Genomic DNA, 26,140 nt, shown 5'->3' with positions numbered 1-26,140 from the left:
ATAAACCAGCTATTTCACAATGATGACAGTATATTAGTGAAGAGATCAGGTCCTTCCTACTTTGTTTTCAGCTTCTTAGCCGGTACTGCTGTGCAGTTCTCCAGTTTTTGTACTGGTATTGTATTAGTTTATGAAATCCCAGAGACTGGATATCATGACCTATGGCTTGGAAGTAACTGTAGCCCAAACCCGAGCCTATGCTGAGGGAGCAGACAGAGAATGGCCCCAAAGTGTGCTCCTCTGGCCTGTCCAGTGGGCACTTGGTCAGATGAGGATGTTGAAGAAGAATCTGGAGTCAATTTGAAAAGCCATGAAACCAATTTAGAAAGTTGAAACTAGAATTTTTTAAAAACATAAACCAGAAGGGAAAACAATGCATTACATTTAATAAAGAGGTATGTTCAGTGAAATTCTGACTTCAATTATTTATATACAGTAAGTGTGCACATATATATTTTGTATCCATGTTTAAAAAGAAAAAGGTTAAAATTATCACCACCAGTAGGTGGTTAAAGCCCTTTTCCCACCATTCATTCTACCAGAACAGGAGCCAACCAGTGTGACAATAGTGGACAACAGGGAACAGTATGCTGCGGGAGGAAGAAGGAAACAGAGAAGAACAGAATTATGGTGTTTTTTTTTTTTTTTCTTTTGAGATCACAGCCATGTCAACCTCAAATACTTACAGAAATATTTCTGACAAAAAAAAGGGGGTTAAAAATATTCATTTACCCTCTAAACAACTGTAGTAAAAACTAGCTTCTGTTATTTTCATGGTCTTATTTCCCCACAATGAGTACCAAAGAAATTAATCTAATTACCGTCAAAGAGCAAAGGATTTCCCAGAAGTTAAAAAAAAAAAAAAAAAAAAAAAAGGCACAGCCATGGGAAAATATTTATTCCAAGTACTTGTCATGTAATGCTGGGGAGTCAAAGGTGAGAAGGGTTCATTGCTGCATGACCAAAACAAGGCGGACAGGGTGTACACACTACTCTCTGTCAATAGCCCAATATGTTTTTACCTTAGGTAACTGATTATTCAGTTACCTTACCTAATTTGATTTTACAAGATAATGTATTTTCCTCTTTTCTCAACTCTTAGTAGGAAACACTTACACAGTGTAAACAAAACCAATTCAATTCCAAAGTGGCTGACTTCAACCTGTGTGCTTGGGAATGGTCATGATAGGAACAAGAATGAGTCTTTTTTTTTTTTTTTTTTTTTTTTTTAGAATGAGTCTTTCTTAATATTCCTGTGTCAGGTCAAAACCAAACATACTCCATTGAGAGGAGTATTATTAATAATGGCAACCTAGTTGAGCAGTTACTTAAGGGGAAAGATATGGATCTTACAACTTTCCAAGTGAGGAATTTGATTTTCAGAACAAGTCAGAAATGACTAAAAGGGAACACGTGGCACTTAAAAAAAAGTTAGCTACAAAAAGTACTTTCTGTATCTCAGGACCAGGCGGAAGCTGAGGACCCTACCGGGCTCTATATCTGTTTGCATACTCTGGCAACTTTGAAGTACACTCAATCTGGCAAAGAGTCCTGAGAACATTACAACTAAACATGCTGCAGGCCTGGTAGCCTTCCAATTTCCGTGTACTCCCCCCAAACAACTGGGACACCTATACTTTTCTAAGAAATTTATGTGTAACTAATGATTTATTCACCTGAGATTTGGCCAATTAAGTTAAAACTTAAGATTCCTGAAACTCAATGAAAATGTAATGATGGTTTTTAATCTACACATAAGTATATAACAGAACAAGACCAAAGGCCCTTAAAAACAGCAAAGGATTTAGTCTTTTTACAGTAGAAACTTTTCTTTTTTTTTAAAGATTTATTTATTTATTTATGATAGACAGAGAGAGAGAGAGGCAGAGACACAGGCAGAGGGAGAAGCAGGCTCCATGCCGAGAGCCCGACGTGGGACTGGATCCCGGGACTCCAGGATCGTGCCCTGGGCCAAAGGCAGGAGCTAAACCGCTGAGCCACCCAGGGATCCCCAGTAGAAACTTTTCATCCTCAACTCTATATCCTTAAGTAACTCCCAAGACAATTTTAATAGTTTGCTGTTCAAGAAAACAAAATTAAAATCAGAGTAACTCCGTAATTATGTATACTAAGCAAGTGTCAACAACTACAATCAATCTTCATGATAAATGTGGCATTTTAATGATTAAAAGATAGTAGATAGCCAATGAACAAAGTACAGTATATATTAACTCATTCTTTAACAGCAATGGACAGCATTATGGTGTTTTTCCTTTTGTCTTTTCCTATTAATCTGTGTATGCTTTGTAGCCTATGTTTTAAACAGTTTAACATGTTTTCCACATAATACATAGTAATAAACATATATTAACCATTTACTGAGTACCTCCCAGGTTGCTTAATGGTTTATACGCATCATCTAATTCTTACAATTCTGTGATTTAGGTATTAAAGATTACATAATTGGCACAGGATAGTTATGAAGAATGAAGAGTTATGACTCCTTAACTTTAAAAAAAGAGCATTATTTACAGTGATTACATAATAGTTCACCAAGTGGATGTACTCACCAACTGGATCTACTCTATTTAACCTCTCTCACTGTTACACATTTAGGGTATTTCCAATTGTTTCCTAGAGAATACCCCTAAATTGCCTAAATATACAAATTCCTGCTAGGTCATTGTTCCTAAGGACTTCTGGTACTTCTCCCTCAATGAATTAATAGCTCCTTATTGGGGCTCAAATAATGTATTATTTCCTAGTCCTCCTCAACCAGGTGCCACTAGAAAGTTAAGTCCTAAGTCATCCACTACACATAATGAATTAGCTTCTCTCTGTGCATGAAGGATGATGCTATGTACCATCATTCTCTTTGTGCTTTATGCACAGCTGTAGGTATGTCCCTAATCCTAAATTACAGTTGCACTAATTCTAATTTGTAGAATGATGGAAATAAAAGCCTCTGCCAGTAGGGCAGTGTTAAATCTTCAGACTCTTTCAACATATTTTACTCTGGCTCCTACAAATTCAATGTCACTTGTCAATTCCTGGGTAGAGTAGGAACAGCATCATCTTTGGAGGTTCTCTGCAGGTGTCCAAAGGAACTCACTTTGATGTGTTGAGGTAGTCTTAAAACAATCAAGGAACCATCTCTGGTTGCATAAAAGTGTTAAGGGCAGCCTGTCACCAGACTAAGCCTTCTGTTCTAGCAAACCATCAGTCCTCTCCTCTCCTGGATTAACATCAGTTAATGTGGATACGTGGGGGTTGACAGCATGGGAACCATGTTTTCATTTCATCCAATTCCTTTTCCTAGCCTGTTGACGACCTGTGGTAGGCTCCACAGGTACAGCACTGACGAATTTTCACCATGTCAAATTCCTGATGCGAAGTTTATGTATCTGGATAACACTGATCTCTTCCTACCCATTTTATTGAATCCTCTCTGGTTTCATTTGCCTTCATCTGTATTCACTCATTAGCCCCTTGATCACCTCCCTGCTTTTGCACTCAACAGAACATGCTGGGATTTAAGATGTTTGCAAAAACACTCAAAAACCAAGAAGAGACAGCAATTCATTGCATGCCAAAGTGTCCTAAGACTAGGGAACATATGCTAGGATTAAAATGACTGCAAGCCTGCTTGCAGGCCATTGGTGAAAAGCAGCAAGGACTTGCGTTTTTCTTGGCACCAGCTAAGACTACGGGGAAAGGAACTTCTAAAGTTAGCCAGTTAAACAGGCTATATTCAGACAATGGACTTTGGCAAGTTAATCAGAAAGGCAACACGGAGCACTTGTGAACTAAGAATTGACAGGATAAAGAACTGACACAATCCTGCTAGCAGAACTAGCAGGGTAACAACAGTCATGAAGCAGGAGCAAGGGTAGAGAGTGCAGGTCTGAGAATATACGAGCTGTGTTATTATCCCTAGTAATTCTAGGGGTGGCAAACGCCTGGCCCACATCCCTGTCCCTGGAGAGTGGGAACTCTGTAACTCATTTATTTCTTGCCCTGAAACACAGCAGGTCTTAAATGTCAGCTGAATGACGAGGAATGGAGAGGAAGGGAATGACTCAGAGATTTTGAACAAAAAGGTGACATGCTAAATGTTGGACAAAGGCAAAAAAAAAAAGTATCTCTGTACCTCCTCTTCCTGGCTCTACCATCACCAGTGGTAGAATTCTTTTCAGTTCCGAATTTTTTTTTTTTTTTTTAACTGAGACCACAAGATACAAAGTATGATTCGTGCCCTTTAGTTCTTGTGATTTCAAGACCTTGGAGAATTCTAAGATCTGATGTTGTATTCCATCGCTTCTCGGCCTTTTGGCTAAGATCAAGTGTGATGTTGTATTCCAGACTTGAAAGCAGGCTTGGTGGTACAGAGAATAGTAATTCAGAATAACGAGGATAACCTCTGCACAGGCTGAGAACACTGATCCATTATAAAAACGAATTCTCCCACCTGATCACCACTTCCTTCTATTGTGCTACAACTAACTTTCTGACAACGGCTTTCCTACAGCACTGAATCCGAGATCCACTGTACTCTCCCACTCTCTAGGTGCTCAATACTTGCACAAAGGCTTCTCCTTAACCGAGAATGTTGAACTAATCATAAGCTTCCCTATGAAATCCCAACTCTTTCAAGATGGCAAAAACAAGCAGCTGCCTAAGAGATGCTGAGTTTTCTTGGGGTGAAATGTCTTGAAATTAGATAAAGGTGATGGCTGCACAGCACTGGGAATGTACTTAAATGCCACGGAATGGGACATTTCGAGGTGGTCAATTTCACGTTACGTGAGCTTTCCTTGTGTTAAAAAGAGAAAAACAACTGCGCGGCGCACCAGGGATGCCATCTGCGGTGCGGACTCGGGCCCTCCCAGCGCGCTCGACCTTTCACCTGGAGAACGTCCAAGGCTCGCTCAGGGTAGAGATTTTTATCCTTCTCTGTCCTTTGTGAGAGCCGCCCAGGGCCGAGGCCCGCCGGAGGGGCAGAGGGGGTTTCAAAACGCCTCCCCTCCCCGACCCCAGGGAGGAAGCCTTTGTGCGCCACAGCCTTGATCTCCGCGAGGGGTGGGCTCTGAGGAAGCTGCGCTCTCCCGTCGTCCCCCGGCGAGCTCCCGCCCTCCCGGCGCCCCCCGAGGGAGGGGCCCGGCCCCCAACCCCGGCCCCCAACGCCGGCGCCCCAGGGTTCGCGGCGGCCGCCTCGCCGGCCGGGGACTCACGCACACGCGGCGCCCCCCACCCCACGCACGCGGCGGCGCGCGGCCTGTTGGGAAACGTAGTTCCCCGGGCGCCCGGCTCCCGCGGAGCGGCCCCGCCCGGGCTTGTTTACCTCTGCAAGCCGGGGAGAGGAGAGCAGGGCGGCGAGGCGGCGGCCGCGGAGCGGGCCGGGCGCCCTGCCGCCGTGACCTCCTCGCGGGGGCCGAGGTGAACCAATGTCACCCGTCCGACCGCGCGCCCCGGCCACTCACCAGGGTGAGGGCGGCCCGGGTGGGCTGCAGCTTCCTCTTGCTCACAGCCCGGACGGTGGCCCGGACTAACGAAGCCGACATCGTCGCTGTCCCGGCGCCCGGGTACCTCGGACGGGAGCTCGGCCACCTCAGCCTCTCTCCATGGACACGGCGGCCGCATTGACGCCACAGGCTCCGGCGCACGGCGCCGCAAGTCCCGCCCCGCGCGGGCCCGCCCCGCCGCCGCCATTGGGCGGGCCGCGTGAGTGACAGGCGGAGGGCGGGGCGCGGCCCTGGGCCGTGGGCACGTGACGGGGGGCCGCACGGGCCGGGGGGCGGGGAGGGCGGGGAGGGCGGGGAGGGCGGGGGCGACGGGCCAGGGGTCTGCGCCGGGTCGGCCTCGGCGCGGCGGGGGAGTGGGCTTTGGGCCTGTGGAGTGACTGCCCCCGGGCAAGGTGCGGCGTCACTGCTTCAGGACGCCGGGCACGAGAGCCGTGCTCTCCGAGGCCTGGGGACTCGCGTTTGTCTTCCCTTTGGTCCCGCTGGGCTGCGCTTCCGAGCACAGAATCACGGCCGAGGCGGGAAGCCAGCGGCCCAGCCACCCCCTCCTCCAGGGCCGTGCTGCAGGGGCTGCTGGAGGACGGTGCTCCTGTAACTTTGGCTTCTAGGTGCCCGCGGACGGGGAACCCAGCCCAGCCCGAGGGTGTGATCGGGCCGCTCCGCAGCTCTCAGGCGAGAACCACTGAATGAGCGTGGCGGACACCTGTTGTTTGTCCGGCCTGGTGGCCGCGCCAGGGCTTCTGCCTCTTAATTCTGCATGACACCAGGTACACGGAGGACGCCTGGTAAGTGGAGAGCCCAGGAACGGAGGAGAGGTCTAGACAGGACTCGGGAGGAGAACAGGAGGGCGGGGCTTTTCTCGTGGCGGCGCTTGTAGGGGGAAAGGAGGTGCGGCGGGGGTGGTGCTGGGGAGGAGAGCTTCTTGCTCAGTGTTGCGGCGTGGAAAGAACTAATCAGTGAAGTGTGTTTTTAGAGCCCAGTTTAGCTTTCACCCCCCTAAAGCCTACAGGATTGGATGATTCAAAATCCCCTTAAGTAGTTCTATCTCCGTTACTGAAATACGACTGCATGACGGTAAGAGAACGGTCCTCTTTGCCTCACCGTGAGGTTAGGGGATGGGAATATGTTGGGAGTGTCTTGGCTTCACCTGACGAGCTGGGTGGGTGATTTGGCACAGGTGTTTTACTTCTCATGCCCTTCCTACAGACGCGGTGAAGATGAAATGAAAGGCCCTTGGAAGGGTGTACCAGCAACTCAATAAACGTTGCTAGTTTTTCGTGGATATTTAAAGAGGTCATCTATTGTGAAACTGATACAATGGTGGATAGACATGCCGTTATACGTTTGGCCAAACCCATAGAACATATCAGACCAAGAATGCATCCTAATGTAAACAATGGACTTTGGGTGATAATGTTGTGTCCACATAGGTTCCTCAGTTGTAACAAATAACCCCGCACTGGTGCAGGCTGTCGATGGTGGAGGATTTGGGCTCAAATGGGCCGGGGAGGGGGCGGGGGGCAGACGGGTATGTTCAAACTCTGCACTCTCCATTCAGTTTTGTTGTGAACCAAAAGCTGCTTCAAAAAATAAAATGTGTTAATAAAATGTTAAAAAAAAAAAGATGCCATGTATCATTCTTGTTGAAATACCATAAGGTAGTTGTGTAGCATTTTATAGGTTTCAAAAGCACCCTTGGGCACACGGTCTCATAGTAGCCTCACAATTTTAGGCTGAGTAGGCAGGAGCTAGTTTAAGTAGGATGGCTAGTTTAAAAATGATGCATAAACTCCGGCCTTTTAGGATAATGCATTAGAAAAAGATTTTAAAAATCTAGTACTAAATTTGGATTTAGGATCCCCATGTATGTTTAAATCTTTCATCTATTTAATACACACTACTCAGTTTTTAACTTGGTTGGCTGTTTTGCATGTGAGTGGTAAGTCACATAATCTACTTGTTAGTGGGGTCAGGCATACCTAATGTTATTTGAACTGCTGCAGCTTCCTCAGATAAACTGGCATTAAAAGAAGGTTTTCAAGACTATATTAAGAAATATGTGGGCTCCCTTATCTCAGGGCAGCAGCTGTCCTGGGGTGTCATGAGGAGGGTATGGTAACTATAGATGGAGTTGGCAACCACTTTTAGATTTCCACCAATAGGTTAAAAACTTTATATGGGAAAATGTTCAATGGTGCACTTTGGGCCTTAGTTTCAAGAGTTTTAGACATTTCAAAAAGTGTTTTTCCTATTAAGGCCTCACTTCTCTGTGAAAGGGCAGGTGTGACTTCTATTTTTATAGGCAAGGAAATTGAACTGCCATGATGTTAGGGGGGATTGTCACACTCTCAGCTGGAAAACCAGCAGACCCAGACCCTAATTAAGTCTAGAATTCCACCCAGGGAAGCATGCTAAATTCTTGTCTGTTGTCTAAACATACCTGCTTTTGAAGAAAAAAATACTGAGCACATCTTTACAGTTTTATGGGACTTTGTTGAATTGATTGCTTTCCACAGTTTTTTTTTTTTTTTTTCTTTTTGCTATGAACTCTATCGACCTATCTACCCAGGATTTTTTTTTTCCACTTAGGAAACTTTTTTTTTTTTAATATTAAATAGAATCATTTGTGAAACACATTTGAAAATGAAAAGTAAACTGAAGTGATGTCAGAACATTTTAGTAACATCTCTGTGTGCAGATTGTTGATAACAGTACCCACTGAGCAAGGGATTAGAAAGTGTGGACTGGGGCTGTAAAAATAGATTTCATTTTCTTGTTTACTCGAGAGAAAGAAGAAAGGAAATCATGCTAGTGGAGCATTTGTGAAATTTGTGGAGGGACAGGCCAGCTGCATTCGAATGATAACTATGCCCTGGGAGCAGGCCTCAGCATGGAGCAGATGCACCTGTCCCCTAGCTGGGGAAGGGACTGTGACTGGCGCCATCCATTCTCCAGGCCTGGTAAATACTGGTCACTGTCCCATTGGGCCAGTGTGAGGGACTGAAATCTAACACAGGAATGAGAATAAAATGTAGGAAGCTTTTAAACATTCTTCATGGTTTCCATAAAAAGGAAGATAATAAACTTGAATGAGAGGAAAAGGGAAGGTGGCGGAGTTAAGTGAGGATGATTAGAAGTGAAATGACAAAATTCATGTGAGAGCAAACAGCAGAATGAACACCAAATCCGGCCAGTCATGTAGAGATTAAGTTTTCCTGGCATGAAGGAAAAGAATAATAAAGAAATACTGAAAAAGGAAAAAAGTTTTCTGAGAAAAAAAATTAAGAACATACCTTCCCAAGTTGAAAAAAACCAACCACCAAAAAAACCAAACTGGACTAGGGAGATACATGGGATTCGCTTTTTGTTTTAGACAAAAGTGACTAACATAAAACTTATAGGGACAAATAAACACTGAAGCACCCAACCATAAAAATAAAACCTACAAAGGAACAAAAATTAGGCTGGCTTCCGATTTCTACTAGTATGCCAGAAGACAGTATTAATAAATAGGCTTTCCAAAGAAAGTGTGACAAGAATTGTGTGCCAAGTCAAGCTCATTTTCATGCTGAAGGCAGGAGAAATCAGAAAAGCAAGCTTCTGCCCAGGGTACATAATTCAGGAGATTAATTCTGGACTTTGGGTTCATTCAAAATGAGTAAGGAACTAATCTCTTCTATCACAACTTCCCAAATTCTGTAGGTAATTTTGATAGGATTCTTCTTTAACTGGAGCATGTCTGTAAGTGGGTGAAAGGAAGGTCTCTTCTAACTGTGAACGCTTGCCCAGCAAACACCCTCCCCATCCTTCGCTGTCTTCATCCTGCCAAGTCTGTGCCTCTCCTGTGGGCATTCCCAGTGCTTGGCACACAGTGGGGTCAACAAACAGTAGATTGCTTGAGCACAAGTATAGGGAGCAAGAGATAAAGAGGAGCAGATCTGTACTCACTCCCATCTGGTTTCCTTATGAAATTTAGGACTCTCACTAGAAAGTAATGTGGATAAAATTACAGGTTGAAATTTTGATTTTATTTCAAAATGATAAATAAACCGAGGCATAGTTCTGACCACATACTACTTCTGGAGGGCTTGTGGAGTTAGAGAAACAGTTCCAGGAGGGTTCCAGTCAGACGGAAAAGGACACCAACCAAACTTGTGATTGATTGGTGGAGATGGCCTCTTTAATCCTCAGGGATTTTTAAAAGTTCTCCACTCTAATTTCTGAGTATCATAAAAAGTAAAAAGCACTTCTCTTTTGTCATTTTTCCTTTCAAAATGTTTTTAGCAGCAAGCAGGACTACTTGTTTTCCTTACTTCATTTTTATGAGCATAGTAATTCTATGTCAACTTTCTTAAAATTGGAGAGGGAAAAAACCCCAGAGCCCCTCAGTGGCGCTGCTGACTCACAGAAGGCTCGCATAAATAGGTACTCAAGTTCTCATTGTCACTTCTACAAATACCAATAAAATAAGGTTTGTAAATCGTAAATACAGTAGTAGCAGTTCACACATATTTGATATGCTTTCACACAAGGATTCAGTAAACAACAATAAATATAATTTCCCCTCTTCGAAACAAAAAAGGGATTTATAGGTGAAAAAAGGGGTTAATTTACTCAGGGTTTATCAGCACATCACTTTTAGTGTGCTTTGAAAGAATTAAAAACCATGAAATTGTATTCTCTGAATACTGGCCCACAGTTACCCATTTTTTTTTTTTTAAATCTGGCTTAAAAAAAAAAAAACCTGGCTTAAATAAATACATCATGGCTTTCTCTTAAAATCTTACATCTATGGGGATTTGTGGTAGGTGAGACTATATTAATTTTTTTCCTCATTAACAATTTCATTAAGTTTAAAAAAATCTGACATTTCCCTTAAATGTTAAGTTGAAGCCTGATCTAAGCTGCTGTGTCCTGTGAAATGAACCTAATTTCAAAGTGAATGGGAATGCCTGAGTGGCCATTTAGAGTGCTGCATTTTTTCCTTCCCTCATGATTCCTGCTGGGTCCTCTTCGCTGAGGCTTTTCCCTGAGTCATATATTTACTGGAAAGGCTACCTAGAGGGGGGGAAAAAACAAAACCCAACATAAATAAAACAAGCCTTACTTTATCAAAAAGCCATAAAATTACTACTTATTAATTATTTACAGAAACTTTTCCCACTGGGATTGGTCACTTATTGTGAATTGAGTAAGCAGGCTAGATATAAAAAAGGTATGTATGGAACATGATCTATTAAACACAAACCTAGTCAAAATTCTTTCTAAATGCAAGCAAGTTGCTAGAGTGACATCATTCTAATACACTAGCATGTTCACTACTTCCATGTTGGTTCAGAGGGCCAGGTGGACTTTTCAAACCTCCACTTTGCATAGATCAGTGCCTTCATTTACAACCACACAGAACAGATTGCAACAAATTCTTTGGTTAGAAAGAAATATCTTGCATCATTACTTTGCAGATATGAACCCGTGAGTGGTGACATTCTAGCAATAACTTAGAAAAAAAAAGGAAATTTATTGTATTTACAGGTAAAGGACAGAAATGTGGATTACTAATTAAAACCATACTACAGAAGAGTTAATAAGTTTTGTTCTGGAGTGTAAGCAAATAGATCAATGAAACAAGAAAAACAGAAATTCTTAAGTGATTACATTTAAGAAAGGAGTATATAACAAACGTTGCATTTCTAACCAATGAGGTGAAGTATGGATTGTTCAATAGCTGGTACCATGTCAAAGAAGTCATTTTGGGAGGGAGGGGAGAGTTTTCTTTCCCACAACATATCCTTCCTCTCCATCCCAATTCCAAGTGAATTACCGAATTAAATATAAGAGCATCAGAATATAAGGAGTAGCGAATATTTATATAATTTTGGGGTCAGGAGGTTTCCTAAGCATACCACCTTCACCTATGAGAAAGGCTTGCTATGCTCAGTACTCAAGCAAGTCAACAGGGGAAAGAGGAACACTAATATATAGCTGGGGAGATAAAAAGCAATATATGGAAAAGGGAAAAAGTATATGAGTATATATAAAAAACATTAAGCATCAGTGAGTAATCAAAGAAATGCAAATTAAAACAACTTTTGATTACCAAATTGAAAGATCAGAAGGACAAGAGAGGTGAGTTGGAATTTTGCTAACTGAATAATCATAGAAATCTTATAAAAGTATGCCAATAACTTATGTGTCCAAAACTTGTGATATGACTGAATATATGATGGACATAATGGAATACTAGGTTTGCAAAGACGGATGATAATGTCAAAAGGTTATAAAACCACATGAATAGTATTTTCATAAAAACTAAAAATTAGGGGATCCCTGGGTGGCGCAGCGGTTTGGCGCCTGCCTTTGGCCCAGGGTGCGATCCTGGAGACCCGGGATCGAATCCCACGTCGGGCTCCCGGTGCATGGAGCCTGCTTCTCCCTCTGCCTGTGTCTCTGCCTCTCTCTCTCTCTCTCTGTGTGACTATCATAAATAAATAAAAATTAAAACAAACAAACAAACAAAAAACTAAAAGGGATGCCTGGGTGGCTCAGTTGGTTAAGTGTCTCACTCTTGATTTTGGTTTAGGTCTTGATCTCAGGGTTGTGAGTTAAGTCCTGCATTGGGCTTCACACTAGGCATGGAGCCTACTTAAAAAAAAAAAGACCACACACAAAACCCACTAAAAATTAAAACCAAACAAAAAACCCATCAATCAAATGTTTGGTGCCTCATTTTCCTTATCTGCAAAATGTCGGCCATTAGGGAAGCCCAGGTGGCTCAGCGGTTTAGCGCTGCCTTCGGCCCAGGGCGTGATCCTGGAGACCCGGGATTGAGTCCCAGGTCGTGCTCCCTGCATGAAGCCTGCTTCTCCCTCTGCCTGTGCCCTCCACCGTCTCTCTCATGAATAAATAAATAAAATCTTTAAAAAAAAAATGGGCCATTATACCTACCTCCTTGGAGCTATTCTGAAGATTAAATAAATTGATACAGGTAAAACAACTGAACAGTACCTGGCACATAGGAAAGTACTCAATAAATGTTAGCTGTTATTAGTACATTGATGTGAAAACATGGGAAGACTTTATTTCCCAAACCTAAATAGTAATTATGCTCTAGAATGAAGCATAAATTTTATTTTATTCATTTTGCTTATCTACATTGACTAAAGCAAACATATTAAGTATGCAAATTGAAACTTATGCCCTCCAGAAGCAAACTTTTCAAAGCAGAGCATCCAGACAGTCAACTCACAGTGAAAAATGAGTGATATCACCAAGAAGCAAAGCACTCTCCTGTGGTATTTAACTCTAGAGCATTGACTGGTCTATAGACAACAAATCCTTGATATTCTGAATTGCCCAAAGTGTCAAGGATAGACTTTTCATTCAAGGGACAACAAATTTAGCTTACTATACCTCATACTTTACACACAATCCAGATGGGTTAAAGATCCAAACAGAAAAAATAAAATTTTAGAACTATTAGAAGATATTATAGATGGATATGTTTATGAAACTCAGGGAAGAATTTTTTTATAAAGATTTTATGTATTTATTCATGAGAGACACAGAGAGGCAGAGACATAGGCAGAGGGAGAAGCAGACTCCCCACGGGGAGCCTGATATGGGACCCCAGGATCACACCCTGAGCTGAAGGCAGATGCTCAACCATTGAGCTACCCAGGCATCTCTCAGGGAGTATTTTCTTAAAGATGACCTTAAAATCATTGAGCTACATGAACATGAAAACTAACTATGGAAAAATCCATCAATGATTATCTCAAAATTTAAAACTTTGGAGTGGCAACAGACACAAGTTGAAAAACAAAATAAATTGGAGGAAGATATCTGGAATGTATGTAAAGGAGCAGTATTCAGAATAAATGAAGAATATTTAACAAATTAATAAGGAAATAATAAAGTAACAGGAAAACAGGCAAACGATAGGAACAGGGATTTCACAGAACTCCAATTGGTCAACAAACATATAAAAAGGGGCAATGATAGGAACAGAGAATTTAAGAAGAATAACTCTAATTGGCTAATAAACATAAATAGCATCACCAGTCAAGAAAATATACATTAGAACAACACCAAAATATTTTTCACCCATTAGATTTGTGAAAATAAACACTGCTGGTGGAAGTGGCAATTATTTCAACTAATAACCTGATAATATTTAACTAAGGTGAAAATGCACATAGGCTATGACTTAACAGTCTGCTCTCTAGATACACAAGCTATACAGAATATCTCATACTTGCTGAAGGAGACTCAGACAAGAATGTTCACTACAGCACTGTTTATAATGGCAAGAACCCAAATGCAATCCAAATGCTCATGTGCTAGGTAATGGATAATACATCCTATATTCATACATGGAATACTGGAAAGAAAATAAAACTCACACTATATACAGCAATATATATAAATTTCAAAATCACTTCATTAAATTGATATGGAAAAGGAGAGTACAAAACATTATTATACAGTATACACCATTTAAATTAAAAAATTCACCAAGGCCATAGATGTTAAAGGATACATACATAAGTTTAAACTTGGAGAACATCTGAACTCTCAATAACTGATGCCTCTGGGGTAGAAGGGGACATGAAGAATGGAGTGGGTCTGGGATGGTAGTCAAAGGGTACTTCGACCATCTTAATGATCTTTTATTGAAAAAAGATTGAAAATGTGAAGTAAAATAAGGTCAATTCTCTGGGAGATGAGTTATATTTGTATCTTTATATTTTCCCCAAAACGTTAGGAGACCACTTTTTTCTAAGAATAGTACTAATAGTCTTATTACTACATCCCATATGTAAAAAACAAAAAACAACAACAAAAAACAAATCTCATCATACCTGAAGAAATTTCATATAAAAATGTGCATGTAGGGGCACCTGGATGGCTCAAGGGTTGAGCATCTGCCTTTGGCTCCGGGTGTGATCCTGGAGTCCTGGGATCAAGTCCCACATCGGGCTCCCTGCAGGGAGCCTGCTTTTCCCTCTGCCTGTGTCTCTGCCTCTCTGTATCTCTCTCCTGAATAAATAAAATCTTAAAAAACAATGTGCATGTAAAAATACTAAAACCACTAGAAATAAAACATGGATGAACTTGTATGTAATCTGAGGGGGAAGAACATGAAATTTATAGCTCTATAAGCCTGACTTGAAATCACCTAAAAGTTGGCTAGATGAAACTACTAAAACCAACAAGCAACCAACTCCTATAGAGCAAATCAAATAAAAAATGAGGCTGAAGGAATAATAGGAGTGATCAGGGTGAAGGATAGAACACATATGACAAAGCATGAATGGATTTCCATGTGGAAAGGGCTATAAACAAAGACAAATTACCTAATTAAAATATACAATGACAGGAACATGAATACAGATGAAAACATGTGAAAAACAGGAGACTTCAATGGAGAATACAAGCTGATGGACAAAAAGGCTATTCCCGTGAAGTGAGGGTCTGGGGGACAGGCAGTCAGGGGCTCTCTAGGATGGTCAATGATCCATTTTGGCGTCACTGGTGTCATTGCCAGAAGGTGTGTACTTTTTTCAGCTATCATTCTACTGCTTAGGAATTTATCCTGAGGAAGTAACTAGGCAAATATGCCTGGGAGTGTTTGATATAAACAGTGCTCTTTAAACTTGGGTACATGTATTCCTGAGCCAACTGAATAAGATGAGCAGGCAGGGAGCTTTAAGGGGACTTAACTGCAGTGACTCATGTCTACCTGGGTTCTTTCCGAGAATGCCTCTGTGGCTAAGGCTGTTAGCTGGTTCTCAGGAGGCACGCCAGTGTTCCTTGGCATGTCTCCTACTCATCTCAATCTTAATGTGGTACATGGCTCTGGGAAAAAACCTGAGCAGACAGGAAGGCAAATGAAATGCTGGTGTCTGTGGTAAATGTGAATGCCTCTAATAAAAGTTCCAAATTTTTAACTTTTGTAAAATTACATTGATAGCTGATGATCATGACAAAAAATTCCTGATGATACATTACTATGTAATTTTTGGTCACTTAGTTAAAAAGGAATGGCAATAACTGAGTGACACTGTTGTTTTTTTTTTTTTTTTTTTTTTGAGAGTGACACTGTTGTAATACAACTTCCATTCCCAAAGAAAGCATATTTATTATTTTTAATATGCTATCATAAACACTAATGGGCTTTCTTGATGTTTGCCAACTATAAAGACAAAAAAGATTTGGAGTAAAAATGTAAGGGATACTGTTTAATTCCTGTAGTAAGTAGTATTGATCCAAAAATACATGAATGCCTGGGGAAAATCCCATCTATCTCATTAAACGGCAGTCATTTTTAGTATGTAAACATAAAAATTTTTTCACCCATAAAAAAGGCAATTTTTAAAAACTATAACATTTGTTTTGATCAATTATATATTCTAACACAAAAACTCAATTCAGAAGAAATTTTTACAGACTGATACAAAGCTTAAGAAATTCAATTTATAGGGGCACCTGGGTGCCTCAGTCAGTTAAGCATCTGCCTTTGGCTCAGGTCATGATCTTGGGGTCCTGGGATCAAGCCCTACATGGGGCTCCCTGTTTAGCACTGACTCTGCTTCTCCCTCTCCCTCTTCCCCTGGCTTATGCTCTTTCTCTCTAATAAATAAAATCTTTTTAAAAAATCCAATTTATATAAATATTTTTGTTGCAGATAAGGAGGATATCCTGATCAATAAAATGCTTGAATCTTTTTTTTAAATTTCATTTTTAAGTAATCTTTATGCCCAAAGTGGGGCTTGAACTTACAACCCCAAGATCAAGAGTTTCATGCTCTATCCCCTGAGCCAGCCAGGCCCCCCTAAAATGCTTTAAATATATATGATAAAAATATACCATCTTAATGGAAGTAAAAGGAGTTCAAGGAAGAAAGTAAGATGACATAAAATTTCTGCCTGTTAAAGAGCTGTAAATGAATGGGTGGCAGAGATAAAAAAGCAGTGATATATATTAATTTCATCTGATATGTTTAAGGCTAATTGATAAGTTTTATTTTAAAATGTCAACATTTGGGCAGCCCGAGTGGCTCAGCAGTTTCGCACCGCCTTCAGCCTGGGGCGTGATCCTGGAGACCAGGGATTGAGTCCCACATCGGACTCCTTGCATGGAGCCTGCTTCTCCCTCTGCCTGTGTCTCTACCTCTTTCTCTGTGTGTATCTCATGAATAAATAATTAAAATCTTAAAAAAAGGTCAACATTTATTTTAAAAAATAAAACCTAGGAATTATATGTTTTGCAATTTCAATGAAAAATTTAGAGATCAACTTAAAAATATATGATATATATGGGCTTTCTACATTTTGGGGAAAGAATATGAAAGCATAAATAGTTTTGGAGGACACTGACATACCAACTATTTGAAAAAAGCTAGTCCATTAATAAGGAATGATTAATAAATAATGGTATATTCATACACTGGTATATATACACTATTCATACACTATTCATACAATATCAAGAAGGGTATCAATAAGAATGATCTGTACTCACTGATAATAAGATCTCCCCATATTGTTTGCAAAGGTACTTCTGTTATTTTATTTCATTAAAGATTTTATTTTTTTAAGATTTTATTTATTCATGAGAGACACAGACAGAGAGAGAGGCAGACTCCATGCAGGGAGTCTGACATGGGACTCGATCCTGGGTCTCCAGGATCAGGCCCTGGACCGAAGGTGGCGCTAAACCGCTGAGCCACGTGGGGCTCACACTCACAACCCTGAGATCAAGAGTTGCATGTTGTACCAAATGAGCCAGCCAGACACCCCTATTTCTGTTATTTTAAATTTACTGTCATAAAGATTTCAAACCATGAGATTAAAATGGAATAAATGAAGAGACAAATATGGTTTTTTTTGAAATGTAATTTTTCTTTGCAAAAAGAGGGAGGATTAAGGAATAGAGAAATGTCAGGGTTTTTTTTTGAGATTCTCATACTGAATAAATCATTATATGTAAACCAGAGTAATTCCCTTATGCATGAAAATTAGTTGATCACTGTGGTCCTACAACCTCCACATAGTCCTGTTTTGTTACAAATTTCGATGATCTATTTGTTCTGTTAGTTAGAAGAGGGAAGGAACAGTGAGGCAGGAGACTGTTTACACAGTAACAAGGCAGTGATAACTTATTGAGGGATAATATGTGCCAGGTGCTGTGAGAAGAGCTTTAGGGATAGGAAATTAATCCTCACAACTGCCCTGTGAAGTGTCAGCCCCAATTTATTAAAGAAACTGAGGCACAGAGAAGTGTGAAAAGCCAGCAGATGGTTGGGCTGTATTTCAAACTCAAGTATGTCTGACTTGAAAGCTCTTATTCTTCACCATTCTTCCACTTATTCTTCTTTATTCTTTCAAAATGAATACACCTCTCATCAGTAAAACTCACTGAACATCTAGGGCACTGTGCCAGCTGTGTGTATGAGGAGGAGGGGAGTCCATGAGGAACGAGGAAATTCATGGACTCTTCTATTCACTACTCTCTCATTTGGTAGCTAAGGACTAGATGTGGCGCAGTGGAAAGGGATGGAGCAGGAGGCATAAGGAAAGAGAACATGGCTTGTTTTAGGCTGGGTGCTTTAACCTCAGATTTGATTACATAAATGGGGCTACAGCCCTTCTCTAGATGAGCCACCTGAAGCTCAGAGAACCTAGTCTCTTGCCTGAGGTCAATATGGATGATGGGAAAGAAGAGGGGCTATCCTACCAATAGGAAACCACCTGTCTGTCACCTAGTACTGTGGAAAAGAGGAGGTCTGGGGAAATTTAATACTACCTACAGTTGAGACATAGTTCACATTTATAATATAGACAATTTTGGTAAATTTATTGTGGATAAATGTGACAAGTCTTAACAGCTGTTGTATACTTACTTGAAGAGTTTAAGATAGATTTTAACCACCCAAAAATGTTTTTTTTCTTGTATAAAGTAGGTATGTTTATCGTAATAATTCTTCTTCTGTAGTAAATTCAAGTTTTAAGTTTTACAGTTGCTTAAGATATTTTAAATATGTAAGTCTCTTATGCAGAAGACAATTACAGAAATCCTTATTGTCAATTGATAATGCCATTTCCCGGTATTTGTTCAGATGCCCAACATCTGTATTCTTCCCCCCCTTACGAAAAAAAGCATAAAATCATAATAAACTTCTACTTTCAAGATGTGTAAAACCTTCAGCAGGAGCCATGCCGATGGACGCCATGCAGGGGTATCAATGCAATCACCACCCCTACAAATCTCTGTTGGCCGCTACGCGCAGGTGCTGTTCTAAGTGCTTTTACATGGATTTCTCAACATGCCTACAAGTCAGGTATTATCATCCCCTTGTAACAGATGAGGAAACTGAGTAAGTGGAGACTAAGCAGGTTTTTCAAGACCACAAAGCTAGAAATCCTATCCTGCAATCTGACAGCAGAGGCCATGCTCTTCTTCACCACCTACCCTTGGCAAAAGGAACATCTCAACTAAGCAAGGATCAGTATTTTTCCTCTGTGTAAAATTCTGGAAATATCTGTTCAAGGCTGAAGCTTGTAAAAACAACACTCTTTTGGCTTGTTTATATATGGTAACTCTGTGATCCTCAAACTCTCAGAGGATCTATGGGAAGCAACCTCGAGCTCTGCAGTGGATTTCCCATACTTGGCTTTAAGAGGCAGCGCCTTGGCCGGCCTCCTCTGTCTTGGTTGATCTTGCTGTCCATCAAATTGTCTCACAAGGCCTCAGTTCCATTTCACTTCTGTTTGATTTGGGGGAGGGGGTGGTGTTTCCCACTAGAAATTTTCTCATTTTTACATCGTCCATGCATCCTACCAGGAACAATTACAAAATCTTGCCAGGAAACAGCTGCTCCTGCATTTTCTCATCAAGCCTCCTGCATCTTTACCTTTATGCCCACCATTCCCTTTTTAGGGAAGGGTGGTACTTCTCTGAAGATTCCTTGTTCTTTCTCTTTCGAGTCATATGACCTCACTCTATACCAAACTAATGCCTATGGATCTTAAATTGTAACTGTGAAGATCTGATGCCACTTTAAATGTTTTCTCCAATCATTTAAAAAAACACAAAAACCCTAAAATTCATGTAGCATAAAAATAAATGCCTATTTCTATTTAGATTATTGTATTATAGTTGAGATACTTTACTTCCATACTGACAGAAACGTTAGTAGCTAAATAATTTAACAATTCCATTTATTTTTCTCTTGTTAACAACATTCAGAGTAGAGGGAACCAGACATCCCTTGCCTGGAGCTTTCAGAGCTTACCCAGGGTGCAATCACAGCGCCCTGGTTCATCTCAAACAGGGCTGGGAGTGCTATTTCTCAATAATGGAGGGCACAGACAGCTTTGTCTCTTGACATTCTAACTAATAGCATCTCTCCAAGCTAGAAACAGTGTTTTCACATCAGCAATGACATATACAATATGTAAAAGCTGAGCATAAAATCTGTGGGTTGTTTTACATACAAAAAATGTCTGGTTGTATCAATGAAGTCTTAAAATTTCAGAAACTTTTCTCACATAAACTGTACAATCAAAAAGACTACACATGCTCTATTTGGTTATATAATTTCCCTTCTTTAACCTACTTTATCGAATAGAATGAGAGAGAGAGAGGGAGAGAGAGAGAAACTAAGCAAAGTTACAAAAGGTGTTTGTAGGCCAGAACTCAAAATATTTGTTACCGAGTTTAGAGTTTCATCCCTTCTTACTAAAAAAAAAAAGCTGAAAAAGTTCCTCTGTATGTTAAAGTTACCTGTATGTTAAAGTTACTTTGTTTTTCCTTTTCCCTCTCAAGTTTCCTTTCCCTTTCCCAACTTGAAAGCACTCTTGAAGCACCAGAGAAAGGAAGAGCCTCCCGGTTTTGCCTCCCTCTGAGCATCTGTTCACAGGCCTGCAGGCCAGTGGGGGGATAGCTTGAGGTTCGGCTGTCTGCAACCATTCTTCCAGCACTTCTCACCAGAAACCCCTGCAGTCAGGTTTTTGTCCTCTCCATTCCAGAGGGATGGCTCTTTCCAGAGTCACCAGTGACTTGTGCACTGCCAAATGCAATGCTTCAAGTGCAGTTTACACTGCACCAGACTTTGCAGCAGTGATTCCCACAAATCCTTTCTCTGAGGCCCCTTGTCCACTTGACTCTGGGAGCCAGCTCTCTTGCCGCTCTGCTCCCTCACTGACCATATTCGGTCTGTCCCCTCTGTTTGAGTCTTTAACTGTTCTGTTCGTTTCTGCATTACTTGCTAGGTGATCTCCTACCCCAGGCCTTCACATACTATCTTTACACTGAAAGTACTCAAATCTCTGTCTTCAGCCTGGGTCTCTGCTCTAAACACTCAGCCTACACATCCCACTGGCTACCCAGCATGTCTACCTGGACATCCAGCAGTCTCTTAAACCAAATGGCTAAAACTGGACTCCTTTTCTCCCTGAAATCTGCTCTTCCTGAGTCTTTATCAACACAGGAAATTCCACTTCTATTCTTCCAGTTGCTCAGACCAAAATTGTTGTGTCATCTTGAGTTCATATTTTGTCCTATGTCATCATCTAACCCAGCAACAAACCACATTGGCGCCACCTTCAAAATATCTAGAACACAACCAGTCCTCAGGTTCCTCACTGCTTTCCCCTGAACTCTAGCTGGAGCCTCCTCACAGGTCTGTTGCTACTGTCACCACCTCATAGCAGCCATAAGGAAGCTTTAGCAACAGAGTTCAGGTTATACTGCCTTTGCTCCAAACCCTCCAACAGCTATCCATCTCACAGACAGAAAGAAATCCAACTCCACCAGTCCCCGCCAGTGCTCAAGGCACCTCAGGATCCAGACCCTCTACGCTGACCTTGCCTCCTACCACCCTCTTTCCTGCTCAAGCCACTCAGTGAGGCCAGGGGACAAAAGTGGTTTTTCATTCTATTGTAATGATCTAACTCTACCTGACTCATCCCTTCCTTGATTTCTTTGCATAAATGTTACCCTATCAGTGTTTTCCTGGTTTGTTTTTCTCAGCACTTGTTGCCATAGGATATACTTATATATCTCTGTGACAAGAATGTAGAGTAAATGAGAGAAGGGGCTTTGCTGGTTCACTGTTGTATGGTCAGTGTTTAGGCTCATAACCTGTACTTGGGGGCTGGGCAGGGGTGGTGGGGGCATAATAATTATTTTGTTGAAGGAATGAATAAATGATGTAGCTGAGGGAGAGAGTGGAGTTCGGGCCAACAATTTCTTTCCTTACTTTGGTACGTGGCAAATAGTGTCATGAGAATACACTACTGACAGTGGCAATTTCAAAGCAGGAAGAAAAAGTGTGGAAGAGGAACAAAAGTCAGACTATGGTTCCTACTCAGGGATGGTAGAGGAATTACCTTCGAACATTTATAAGATATGCAGGCCCAAGCCTAACCACTGAAGAATCTGATTTGGGATGTAGAGGTGGGGACAGGGTAACTATATTTTTAAAAGTTCCCCGAGTGATTCTGACTTCTGGTCCCTGTTCAAACCACTTACTCAAAAGAAACATCTCAAAAGGCATGTGGTAAACTATACAGTAAATAAAATAACACACATCGTTTTTTTAAAAACCCACATACCTGACTGGGGACTCAAAAATATAGTTGTTTTTTGTTTCTTTTTGTCTTCATGTAAAAGCACTGCCTAAAAAATGAAATAGACTAGTTTACAAAATTGAAAGGAATAGCATTTGAAAAAACAGCCTTAAACTGTTACCATATCCAAGGAAGGCCAAAACTAGGCATGTGGAAGGCAGAACTTTGCAAGTCAATTGAAAAGCAAGACAGAGACTGAGGAATCCTCAAAGCATGCCCTGGCATCCAGAGCATAGCAAGCCTCACCCCACGCTGCAGTGAGGGCAGAGGAAGGAGCCAGGCAGGTTAGTCGGGAAGGAGGGCAGGACCGGGCACCCAGCATCTTGCCCAGGGGGCCCAGCACCTCGACCAGGGCACAGGGGTGCTGGCGCACAGCTGCTAGCACTCAGAAGGCTTCGCTGAGCAGACAGATGACCCAAGGGCTTCCTACTCAGGTGTGAGCCAGGTTTACCTGAGCAAATGTGCCAGTTGGTCTCAAGGGGCTAGGTGAAGAAGGGGATCCATATACACAATCTGATTTAGACATACCTGAGAAAAAAATTAGCACTTTTTGTTTTCTCACTTTAAAATGAAAGCAGTAGCCCTGTTTTCAAACTTTCACAGAACAATTTTTCTGTGGATAGAACAGAAGCTCCACTCAGTATGTTGGGTGGACAAAATAATCACATATTTGAAGAAACGGAATGGGGCAGCATAATTTTTAGATAGGAAGAAGCAACGGATTTCCTTGAGTTGTTATTGGAGGAAACACACCACATTCTAACTGCCCCCTTTCCTATTTTACCTTTAGAATACAGTGACTACTTGTTTAATGTGTAAATATTGCATTTTGAGGAATCCAAGATTCTAGTGCTTTTCCTTAGGCTTGAAAATACCCACCACCTCCTCCAATCCCAGGATACCCCTGGCTTTTCTTGATTTGTTGCTGCCCCTGCAGCCTGCCAGCACTGTTCTATTTTGAGAGCTTCACTAGCAGACAACTTAAAACTTGCTACCAGCTAGGAGGAAGAAATCCATCCAAGCTGGGGGCACACAGGGGCCTCCCCTCACTGCTGCACTGTACCAAAGAGGAGCACAATGATGATGTGCTTCATGCTACAGTAAGCATGGACCACCAGTTCTTCAGAAGGGTCTACAAAAATAACTTTGGTAAAACTGCATTACATCTTATCTATACTGTTTCCAGTTTCCTCATCTGTAAATGGGGTGATCAATACCACCATCTCTTGGGGCTGGGGAGAAAATCCGAGGAGACTGCCCACGTAAAGTACTTAAAATAGTGCCTGAATCATAGGAAGCAATCCCATGAATGTTGGCTCTAGCTATTATTTTAATTTCTCTTAAATTTATATTCCTCTTATAATCATAGAAGATCTGGTAGATGTCCCATGTCAGGGTAAAAAAAGTTTGAATTTAAATTTGTCTGAGTTCCTTAGAAGTAGGGCAAGCTGTATCTTCCATAAACACTGAAGTCCTATTTTAAAACCAATAATTAAATAATTTAAAAATATAGTTCATTCCATATAAAGCTCCTTTAAAAAAAAAAGAAGTGCTCTAAAAATTTTGTTTTTAAAAAAAAGAGACACTATTGCTGCTATGATATAATAAAATGGAAGAGAGGTACTAGTATTCTAGGAATGATGAACGGTAGAGTATTTTAAGGGAATTGTCATCAGTGCTGACTCTTTTACACCGTCCACACACATATACAGTTGAGGACAGGAACAGCAGAGGTTACTACTTTAATCTGAAAAAAAAAATGACTTCCCTGGGTTTCTTTTCTATGCCAATCAAATGCCATCCACTCTCACAGGTTTGTTCTGGGAAATAAAGTCAGAGTGTATAAACTGCTTTATAAATCCTAACTTCTTATATACACACAAAGTACCTTCACTCTTAACAGTCTGTTAAAAAGGTGCCTGCACTGGACACTTTATCCATTTAATAGAAGGGGTCAGTGCAGATCCAACAACTCAAAGGGACGAGATGTATGGATGATATTCGACTATAGACTGATAATGTATTTTTCCTCATTGTAAGAATAATCATGCTTGCTGCAGGAAACTATTAAAAGGATGACGTACTCCGTAATTCTCTTCTGCAGTTAGAACCACCATAACTGTGTAACACCATTCCTTCTAGTCCTTCTTCTAGGCATATGCATATATATATATTTAAACAAAAGTACAAATGGCTCACTATACAAAGCTTTGTGTCCTGAGATAATTTAGTTATGCCTCCCCCATGGCCAGTCAGTGCTTCAATTTCAAAAGTGCACAAACTGAGTAGTGAAGCTCAAGTGGCAGCTTGTTTTCTGGTCACTTAGGCTACATTTTATAGGCACTGGGGATGACTGGGTTTTCCATTCATTGATAATCCTAGAAAAGTCAACCGAATGACTTCCATGAGCCTCTCAATGGAACTGGGAGTAAGTTTAAGACATATAAGAGGGTCTGAATTAAAGGGGGTGGGTTTACTTTCTCAAAATCTTTTTAAGTGGATTTGTTAAAGAAATAAATATAACTGAAGTAGTAAAGAACTCTAAAACTCTAAAAAAGAGATTTCCCTTGAGATGTGAGTGCAAACATCGAGGTATGACCGGTATCCATACCTGGAGAGCCTTTAAACTGTGGGCATTCCTTTTTAATGTGCCCTTCTCTTCCACAAATAAAACAACGTTTTTCTCTTAAGTCTTTGTCATCCTGTCTCTTCCATTTTTCCATTGGTGGCCTGAGAATTTTCTCTCTGCCCAGGTCAACAGCTGCCCTCACTGGCTTGGCTTTCTGAGGTGTGCAGTGCATGGGCTTATCTTCTTTTGTCGACACCTCCCTCTCTGTGTACTTGTTCTGAATTTCTTTGTCCTCTTTGCTTCTCTTCTCTTTGTTCTCAGGGTATCTTTGGTTCGGGGTATCTTCCTGATCACGCCGTCGCCTCACTCTAGAAGATGATATAACACCGGTAGGAAAGATCTAAACAGAAACCTGGTAAGATATTAAGAGCATTCCAGGTTTGGGAGATAACCAGAGCTAGAAGATATCGGAGGGCAAAACAAGAATTTAACAAACTTAAGTCTGCCTCCTCTTTCAAGAAGCAACCTCAGGGAGATGGTACAGTTTTTCTTTTTGATTTTCACGACTATTCTAGTGCCACAAAACCAGTGTGGAACTTCTTGGTCCAGTACCTACTATGATATGGATGTTATGAAACTCCAATGATCTTTGGGGTGATTTCTTGCAACTTTGTGGCCCATTCTGTACTAGGCACTAGAAATTTGAAACATGGAACTTTCAGTTCACAAGGAAACAGGGGTTATAAGGAGATTTATATTCTTAAAATGTTAAAAACATTTCTTTTTTGCTCTATATGATCGGTGACTATTACTTGAATAAAAAACCAAAGTACTAAAAATAAGAGGCTCAAATTCCAGATGGTGCCTTATTTTAAGAGCATGTTTTAAGATGAGAGTATTATTGTCCAATTAAGACCACCACACCATCCAAAACAACATTATGTCCCAAGTAAGCAACCCAAACTGCCCCTCCAGCCCTGCCTGCCAAAAACATCACCAGAAGAAAGCATGGTGACCAAAGTGAGTGGGTCGCCACAGCAACTATATTTAGGGTTAAACTGCATACAAGTGAAGGCTCCTTCCTATCTGGCAATAAGCTGTACATGAGTCTGGCACAGCCCAGTTCCATACGGGGGTGGAAGTGATGTCCTTAAGGAGCCCATTTTACTTTCCTTTTCTCTTCTTCCATCCCTGTTGGAGGATGGTGACCAAATGGTAGAGTAGCAAGTGGGGCAGTGACCAAAATGAGGAAAGGGGACCAGGGCTGGAAGACTTTTAGCTGTACACCCGAGGGATGTCTGGTCACCTGCACTTAAAGGCATGTTTCATATCACTTCATTTTTGTTGTGAAAAATCATTTATCTGAGAACTGCTGGATTTAACACAAGTTTATTTTGTTACAATAGAACCTCATTTAA

General features: G+C 41.1%; 2 protein-coding genes and 1 long non-coding RNA gene across 13 annotated transcripts in view; 1 reads left to right on the top strand and 2 right to left on the bottom strand.

The window, feature by feature from the left end:
- ISCA1 (iron-sulfur cluster assembly 1) overlaps positions 1-5,677 on the bottom strand; it is a 64,475-nt gene extending 58,798 nt beyond the window's left edge. Inside the window, exon 1 of one of the 5 annotated variants that reach the window (XM_077904907.1) lies at positions 5,481-5,677. In XM_077904907.1, the coding sequence (XP_077761033.1) occupies positions 5,481-5,561 (81 nt within the window). In that variant the 5' untranslated portion in view covers positions 5,562-5,677. The other 4 variants (XM_077904895.1, XM_077904902.1, XM_077904894.1 and 1 more) reach the window with 4 other exon arrangements.
- On the top strand, positions 5,185-6,801 carry LOC144318042 (uncharacterized). Of its 2 annotated transcripts, none has more exons than XR_013383911.1 (2): positions 5,185-5,721; positions 6,128-6,801. It is a non-coding gene; the product is annotated as an uncharacterized LOC144318042 (long non-coding RNA). The 2 variants fall into 2 exon arrangements; XR_013383904.1 differs by lacking the exon at positions 5,185-5,721 and adding an exon at positions 5,824-5,914.
- A 2,724-nt stretch (positions 6,802-9,525) lies between these two features.
- The window catches only part of TUT7 (terminal uridylyl transferase 7), a 63,822-nt gene continuing 47,207 nt past the window's right edge, over positions 9,526-26,140 (bottom strand). For 3 of the 6 annotated variants that reach the window (XM_077904745.1, XM_077904758.1, XM_077904748.1), the window contains exons 26-29: positions 24,765-25,090; positions 22,605-22,681; positions 22,139-22,202; positions 9,526-10,577 (exon numbers count right to left, since the gene is read on the bottom strand). In XM_077904745.1, coding sequence (XP_077760871.1) covers positions 10,510-10,577; positions 22,139-22,202; positions 22,605-22,681; positions 24,765-25,090 — 535 coding nt within the window. In that variant the 3' untranslated portion in view covers positions 9,526-10,509. The remainder of the gene's footprint in view (positions 10,578-22,138; positions 22,203-22,604; positions 22,682-24,764; positions 25,091-26,140) is intronic. The other 3 variants (XM_077904776.1, XM_077904767.1, XM_077904786.1) reach the window with 3 other exon arrangements.

This window comes from Canis aureus, chromosome 1 (genome assembly GCF_053574225.1).
Source record: "Canis aureus isolate CA01 chromosome 1, VMU_Caureus_v.1.0, whole genome shotgun sequence".
NCBI classification, from domain to species: Eukaryota; Metazoa; Chordata; class Mammalia; order Carnivora; family Canidae; genus Canis; species Canis aureus.
Note: the sequence above shows the minus strand (reverse complement) of the source record. Positions and strands in the feature narration are given on the sequence as shown.